The sequence below is a fragment of the Orcinus orca genome, chromosome 16, assembly GCF_937001465.1.
Source record: "Orcinus orca chromosome 16, mOrcOrc1.1, whole genome shotgun sequence".
Lineage (NCBI taxonomy): Eukaryota > Metazoa > Chordata > Mammalia > Artiodactyla > Delphinidae > Orcinus > Orcinus orca.
The window spans coordinates 58,747,970-58,756,137 of NC_064574.1; the positions used below are offsets into that span (position 1 = coordinate 58,747,970).

Genomic DNA, 8,168 nt, shown 5'->3' on the forward strand with positions numbered 1-8,168 from the left:
ATCTTCCCGGACCGGGGCACGAACCCGTGTCCCCTGCATCGGCAGGCGGACTCTCAACCACTGTGCCACCAGGGAAGCCCCTGAGACATCTTTGATGGGGAGATGGGCGATAGTGTGGACAGTGAGATGGCAGGTGTGGTTCAAGGAGCATGAAGTTTGGGGTCAGATGGACTTGGGTTGAGTCCTGGCTCCACCCCTCGCTAGCCGTGTGGCCTCAGCCTTGTCATTAGCCTGAACCTCAGTTTCATCATCTGTAAAATGGGGGTAAGAAGTGAGGTTATGTAGGTACAGCCTCCTATATCCCCACTCCTCTGTTTGCACTCTGTGTCCCAGCCGTTCTGATATCCTGGCAGTTTGCTCAATGCTTCCTGCTCTGTCTCCTTTCTGGGCCCTCCTTGTACATTTTGCTCTGCCTGGAGGGATGCTCATATTCCAGGTGGAGGGATGACACCATAGGAGGTTATAAACTGGGACACCCCTCAAGCTCCATGCGTGTTGCTGGCAGAGTGATCTTTCCAAAACACTAGTCTGAACATATCAGTGCCCAGTGTGTGTGTGTGTGTGTGTGTGTGTATGTGTGCGTGTGTGTCCGTGCACACACACACACAAATTTGAAGGCCAAGAGAATGGTGGGAAATTCCCAGGCCTTTACTTCAACTCCCTTCCCCATCACTTTTCTGGCCTTCAGGTGCCTTGGGGAAGGCCAGTGGGGACTCACCAGGCTTGAAGGGGGTGGGATTCTCTCTTGGTTAAAATCTCTGCTTCCTTCTCAAGTTAGAAGCCTGGTTACTCTACAACTTAGGGTTGAGGTATAGAGGCCAGGATCCCACGGAGGCTACTGCCAGAGAGGCTGTGGGCAAGCCACCTAGCTTCTGTGAGCCTTCGTTTCCCCCTTTGTAGAACAGTATTTACAGGGTGTGGGTACATGGGATACTCCCTTTAAAGCTCTTAGGTCAGAACCTGGCTGAGTATTTCTTAGCTGCTTTATAAAAATCGACCTCTTGGTGAATACCCTCTGTAAGCCAGGTATTGCGGGAGGCCCTGGGAGGACAAAGTCTTCTGACAACTGGTCTTGATTTACAGGATTGCTTGGTTTAGGATTTGTGGATTTGACTGACTGGGGACATGCAATTTTTAGGGAGCAATTCCATTTCTAGAAAGTTATCTGAAACATGCACAAAGATTTAGCTCTAGATAGGTTCACAGTAGCGACTTACAAAGTGAAAAACTGGAAATAGCCTAATGTCCACCTCTAGGATATTGGTTAGGTAGGTGATGAGACAAATAGAATCTTAACGCAGTCATTCAAGAGGAAGCAGAGGGATATTTGTTGATATGGAAAGATGTTTATTATTAAGTGAAAGTAATATACAAAACAATATTTGTGTATAAAAATATATATACACATGTATATATTTTAAAACCTGAATGCTAATACACCAATAGTGGGTAGATATCTCTGATTGATTTTTACAATTCTTTTCTTATTCTAGATTTCCTTTTCTAAATTTTCTACAATGAACGTTCATTCCTTTTGTGAAAAATATAGTGATATATCTTATTAACTTTTAAATTATTTTGTTATTAAAATATAATAAATAAAAATAGTAATAAAAGAAAGGGCAATTTTACTAGCTGTTCCTGTCCCTCTTTACAGCCTTATCTCTCGACTCGATTCTTGATAACTCCCAATAAACATAGGCTCACCATTGCTACAATCCATTTCAGTATTTGCACGTTATTTGTTAGCCTCAGAGAACCGTACTAGGCAAGGCGATATAAAGATGAATACTCACATTCTCCAGATGATTTGCGTGCACGCCAAATTTTGAGGTGCCTGGAAACAGGGAGTTCTGTACCTCCCTCCATGTATTTTTTCTCTTTTAATTCATTTCATCCATTCCTAGCTTGCGGGTCGGTTATTTACTTTACGTACGCCTGCGCACTCCTGGGGTGGGAGTGGGGCCGCTCTGTCCGGCGGCCCCGCCTCCCAACGCCGACCACTGGCCGGCTCCGCCAGCGCGCCCTGATTGGTGGCTGCGGACCGGGTCTCGCCGCTCATCAAGGTTGGCGGGAAAGCGGAGGCGGGGCAGAATGGCGGCGGCTCCCACTGCCTCCTCGCCCGGCGGGTGCCCCACGTCTGTGAGGCTGCCGCGGTCGCCGCCGCTCAAGGTTCTGGCGGAGCAGCTGCGGCGCGACGCGGAGGGCTGCCCGGGCGCGTGGCGGCTGTCGCGGGAGGCGGCGGGCCGCGGGCCGCTGGAGCTGACGGCCGTATGGATGCAGGGCACGGTGCTGGCGGCGGGCGGCGGCGAGGCGCGGCTGCGGGACCCGAGCGGGGCCTTCTCGGTTTGCGGCCTGGAGCGGGTGCCGCGCGGGCGGCCCTGCCTCGTCCCAGGTAACAGCCGGAGTCGACACCGCGGCTGACCCTGGGATTGTACCGCCCTCGGGCGGGGCCTGGCCGTCCCACCTCCCGGTGTTTGCGGTGCTGGTCCCCCGCCTCGATACCCTTTTCTTCCCTCCCCTCCCCAGCCAAGCGCCACCCAAGCAGTTCTGATGATAAGCATCACCTGCAGCCCATTCAAAAAATAGTTTCCGAGGACTCCACCAGCCCTCCCAGCTGGAGTCTCCGGGGGAGGGACCCCCAGCATGTGTATTTGTTAACAGAGTCCCTTCCCCACGGGTGATTTTTTTTCTCCCTATCAAGTTTTGGAAAATATCATAGTGGGGAACTTGGTTCATCCCTAACGACTCTACTCAAATGTACCTTTCTTTGGGAAGCTCTCCCTAGTTCCCAGGAATGAGGAGCCCTGCTGTACCCCTCCTTCGTGGGACTGTCTTAGGCTGTAGTTCACTACTGTTTCCTTTTAAACCAGTGGTGCGCAAATTTGAGCCTGCGTCAGACTCCCCCTGAGGGCTTGTTAAAACTGACGGCTGGGCACCACCCTCAGAGTTTGAGTCGTTGGTCTGGGCGGGGCTGAGAATTTGCATTTCTAACCAGCTTCCAGGTGCTGCTGGTGCCGGTGGCCTGGGGGCCACACTTTGAGAACCACTGGGCCAGACTATGGCAGGGCGGGCTCTGTGTCTTTCTGACAACTATTCTCAGTATTAGGTTGAACTTTTTCTGGCCCTGGCCCTTTCTGGCTGAGCTCCCAGGAGCACTTTTCTTAACCTTTCTGGACCCCTTACCAAAGGGACCAATAATTCCTGCCTGTTGTGTGGATTCAATACATTTAAAAAATGTCCTTACCACAGCTCCTAGGCCATAGTGACCAATGTTCTTTTACTAGGCAGTGCTCCTGCACGCTTGTCACCCCACCCTGGCGCCATCCTTCAGCCTCCCTCTCTGTCTGCCCTCCATTGCAATGTTAGTCTAGCACAAGATCGGCAAACTACAGGCTGCCACCTGTTTTTGCACGGCCCATGAGCTAAAAATGTTTTCAAATGGTTAAAAAAAAACAGAAGAAGATTTCATGACATGGGAAAAGTATCAATATATGAAATTCAAATATCCGTGTCCATAAGTAAAGTTTTATTGGGGCACCGTCATTTAGGTATTGTCTAGGGCTGTTTTCCCATTACAGCTACAGATCTGAATAGTTGCAGCAGAGACGCGATGGCCTCAAAGCCTGAAATATTTAGTATCTGGCCCTTTACAGAAAAAGTTTGCCACCCTTGGCGTAGCATGTAGCACGAGATGTTTGGTGTGCTGGTCCCCAGGCAATGCTCTTTGAAGGCAAGCTGGGGCTGTCTCCCATGTCTGGCCCCAGCCCTGGCATAAGGTTGGCACCAGTAGGTACCTGAGTGGGCATTGCACGTTGGTGAACCCATCTGACTTACCTACTGGCCTGTGTGCCTGGGCCGTACCATTTCCTCTTGCTAATTAATACCAGGGCTTGATTGACAAGTCTGACGCTGGCTTCAGGTAGGGAGCCTGAAGAGTAAGCAGGCCACTGAAACACAAAGTGATGTCGTGGGCGCAGAAGAGGGACAACTGATCCAGGCCTGTATGGTCGGGGTGAAGGCCTGATAGAAGGGAGCGGCGTGATGGGGAAGGAGAAGGAGAGACAGTGGAGAGACACTCTGGCTGGGGGAGAGAGTGTGGGTAGAATGAACCAGACTAGTAACCAGGTGGTCTGTTCTTGGGAGGAAAGAGCTCAGGCCTTTGAGTTCACCCGTATAGTTGTGTTATACGCCTTGGTGTATGTAGGTTTTGAGTACGTGGATTCTGTGTTTACCTCGCCTGTTGGGACTGTCTGTGGGCTTGTTCTTCCTTTCCAGGGTCTTCAGTCATTTTCTGAGGGCTCCATCTCCACCAGCTTTTTAGGCCCATTCAGAGGGTATGACAAGTGTATTTTCAGAATGAGCCTCTGTCGCTGAGGAACCCCACGTTACTTGCTCAGGTAGAATGTAGGGATGGGCTCAGGGAAACCTTAGTACGCCGTGCCAGGAGCTGATAGACCAGAGGGTAAGGTGTCAGCCTGCCTGGCTTCCTTCAGTCAGAGCCCCAGGCCCGAGTACAAACCCAGTCCTGATGTTGGAAGCAGTGTGATTAAAGCAGCCTCGCAGGGGCACTCAGTGGGGGCTGGCGACGTGCCTGCTCTTCCTGCTGTGTTTGGGGTTTTTTACACAGTTGAGTTTTGTGTGGTTAAGACTGGCCATTTTTGCTTTCAAGGAGAGCCACTTCCCCAAGGGAATGGGAATAGCGTCGTGGTTAATATGTCACTAGATCCTTGTGATGGCAGCCTGCCCTCTTGTTGATTTGCTTGTGTATGCCCAGCTGGCGGCAGGAGGTGGCAGGCATTGGTCCCAGGCAGTTGCAATAACGGTGGCATGGGGGTGCTACCACCTGCCCAGCTCTTTTGGCAACATAAAGGGAAAATTGGATTTGCTTTGGGGCTGTCAGGGGTTGTCTTTGCAGAAGGGGGACCAGTCCTGTGCACAGAGACCAGTCACAGGCTCTGGCATGGAGCAAGGAACAGGGAGAAGAGAAAAGCTCGGGTTTTCAGGCCCCGCCTTAGAGCAGTCTGTCTAATTACAACTCTTCCTCTGATGTGAGAGACTCTTCCACTCTTTGGGCGTGATAGCTTTATGCAGTGTGCTGTGATTTTGTTTTAGCATTTTATTTTATTTTAATATTTGTTTATTTGGTTGTGTGGGGTCTTAGTTGCGGCTCACTGGCTCCTTAGTTGGGGCACGTGAACTCTTAGTTGTGTTATGCATGTGGGATCTAGTTCCCTGACCAGGGATCGAACCCGGGTCCCCGGCACTGGAAGTGCGGAGTCCTGTCCACTGCGCCACCAGGGAAGTCCCTGTTTTAGCATTTTAAAACCAGAAACCAAAGAAGATACAAATGTCATTCTCCAGGTTAAATGCGGAATTTGTTGGCAATATATGTATTTTGACCACTAGCTGCCTTGGCACTTTGGTATCTACTCTCTGCTTTTTTTTTGTCTCCAGTTTGCCTCCCTGATAAATTTAAGCCCTCTCAAGGACTTCAGGTGTCTGTTTTGTTTTTATCTTCTCTATCAATGTGAACTTTACCACTGAGCTTTTCTTCTTCTAGGAAAATATGTGATGGTGATGGGAGTGGTTCAGGCCTGCAAACCGGAGCCATGCCTGCAGGCTGTGAAGATGACAGATCTTTCTGATAATCCCCTCCATGAAAGCATGTGGGAGCTGGAAGTGGAAGATTTACACAGGAATATTCCTTAGAGGATGTTGGAAACGTCGATAAAAACAACCGAAATTCAGAAACAACTTAGGTTCTTATACCGTATGGATTTCATGGACATCACTCAATATGTATTTCTCAAAAGTTTATCAGAGAGCTTTGCTTCGAGGAGTCTGGATGTAGGATTTCTAAATGCTGGGACACTCCAGTGAACTCAGCCCCTGCTGCCCCTTGCTATGACTGTTTGCTGATGAAAAGCAGATGTTTTGTTCTCTTTTTCCTCTCCTTTTTTTTTTTTTTTTTTTGCTTTATGTGTGTTAATTCTCTCTCTCTAAAGCACACAGAAATCTCATGTTGCATTTTCCAAGTTTTACAAGTGATGATACTTTTTCCATTACCACTGCAACCCTACTTTACGAGGCAGAATTTGAACCTCAGTCATTGTCAGAAGAGAGTAAAGTGTGTGGTTATGGGCAGGAAAAGAGGCTGCATAAAAAAGGAATGACCTCATGGCTCGGCAGTCTTCTCCATCAACAGCTCCGTATCCAGTTTGCAAGTCAAACGGCATTTTCTAACTGCAGGCACTGGGGCCTCTCAAAGACACAGCCCTCTTTCTGCTTCAGACACCACTCAGCCCTAAATGTGTAAGGTCCATTCCCTGCAGATGCGGACGACGATGTCTGCCCTTCTTCCTTCACTTAGGGCTGTTGAAACACTTTCAGAATTTCTTGTTGAAACTAAAAATCAAGACTAAGAACAACTTCCAGGCATGAACTAAACTTCTGCCTCATAACTTTTGGTGAGATGCTGTGAGGAGGCAGCCTCCTGGTTAGAGTCTTTATGTTGTTTTTGGTAGGGAATGTCCTTCTGTTGTGATTGTGTTCAGTGTTGGGTGGCAGCTCTTCACTTCTTACACAACCTTCACTTTGCTGTAAATATCAAGGGGGTCGGGTTATGTTCCTCATTGCTATGGAGTTTTGCTGGATTATTTATCTCTACCACTAGTAAATTGTTTTCTATGCCGTATTTTTTAAAATAGATTTTATTTTTTAGGCGGCTTAGATTTCTAGAAAAACAAAAAAGATCAGAACCTATAGAGATGACCTTTACATGCCCTCCCTCAGTTTCCCCTGTTATTAACATCTTGCACTGGTGTGGTACCTTTGTTAAAATCGATGAGCCAGCATTGATACGTTATTATTAATTAAAGTCCATTGTTTACTTAGGGGTCATGCTTTGTGACGTACAATAGGCATAATATCGCGTATCCACTGTTACAGTATCATACAGAATAGTTTTGTTGCCCTAAAAGTCCTCTGTGCTCCACCTAATCATCCTTCCCTCCACCGTAACCCCTGGCAACCACTGATTTTTCTACTGTCTCCATAGTTTGCCTTTTCCAGGATGTTATATAGTTGGAATCACACAGTCTATAGCCTTTTCAGACCAGCTTCTTTCAGTTAGCAATATGCATTTAAGGTTCCTCCATGTAGTTTTGTAGCTTGATAGCTCATTTCTTTTTATCCTAATCCTCCACTGGATGGATGTACCCTAGTTTGTTTATCCATTCACTTATTGAAGGACATCTGCTTGATTCCAGTTTTTGGCAATTATTAATAGGGCTGTTGTAAACACTCGTGTGCAGATTTTGTGTGGACATAGGTTTTCAACATACCAGGGTAAATGCCTGGGAGCGTGATTGTTGGTTACACGGTCAGCCTGTGTCTAGCCTTGTGAGAAACGGCCAGACTGTCTCAGACTGCCATAACTAAACACCATAGAGCTGGGGCTTAAAAACATCCGACATTTACTTTTCAAAGTTCTGGAGGCCAAAGTCAAGGTGCTGCTTCCTGTTTCACAGGTGGCTGTCCTCTCACTGTGTCCTCACATGGTACCAGGGGGCAAGGTTGCTCCCTGGGGTCTCCTGTAAGGGCACTGATCCCGTTCACCTCCCAAAGGCCCCACCTCTATACCATTACACTGGGGGCTAGGTTTCAACGTATGAATTTGGGTTAGGGAGAATACATATTCAGTCTATAGCACTTTGGAGGGGACATATTCAATCTGTAGCGCTATCTTCCAACGTGGCTGCACCATTTTGCTTTCCCATCAGCAGTGTACGGAGTTCTTGTTCTGCAGCCTCACCAACATTTGATGTTGTCAGTGTTTTGGATGTGCCATAGTTTTAAACTCTAGCATTTTCTTTTAAAGGTGGGGAAATTGGAAAGTGTGCACTGTTTTTTTGTTTTTATAATAAATTTATTTTTGGCTGCGTTGGGTCTTTGTTGCTGCATGTGGGCTTTCTCTAGTTGCAGCGAGCGGGGTCTACTCTTCGTTGCAGTGCACAGACTTCTCATTGCAGTGGCTTATCATTGTGGAACACAGGCTCTAGGCGCATGGGCTCAGTAGTTGTGGCTCGTGGGCTTAGAGAGCAGGCTCAGTAGTTGTGGCACACGAGCTTAGTTGCTCCGCGGCATGTGGGATCTTCCCAGACCAG

At 48.2% G+C, this 8,168-nt stretch overlaps 1 protein-coding gene across 1 annotated transcript; it reads left to right on the forward strand.

Annotated features, from left to right (window-relative positions):
* The first annotated feature begins 2,090 nt into the window (after positions 1-2,090).
* RMI2 (RecQ mediated genome instability 2) lies at positions 2,091-7,943 on the forward strand. Its single transcript, XM_004270178.3, has 2 exons — positions 2,091-2,395; positions 5,564-7,943. Exons 1-2 carry the CDS (start codon positions 2,095-2,097, stop codon positions 5,710-5,712), a joined length of 450 nt encoding a protein of 149 aa, XP_004270226.1. The 5' UTR covers positions 2,091-2,094; the 3' UTR covers positions 5,713-7,943.
* Positions 7,944-8,168: the final 225 nt, after the last annotated feature.

Coding starts and splice junctions, on each gene's coding strand:
- RMI2 (XM_004270178.3), top strand. CDS start 2,095: ATGGCGGCGGCTCCCACTGCCTCCTCGCCCGGCGGGTGCCCCACGTCT. Junction 2,396..5,563: donor GCGGCCCTGCCTCGTCCCAG/GTAACAGCCGGA, acceptor TTCTTCTTCTAG/GAAAATATGTGATGGTGATG.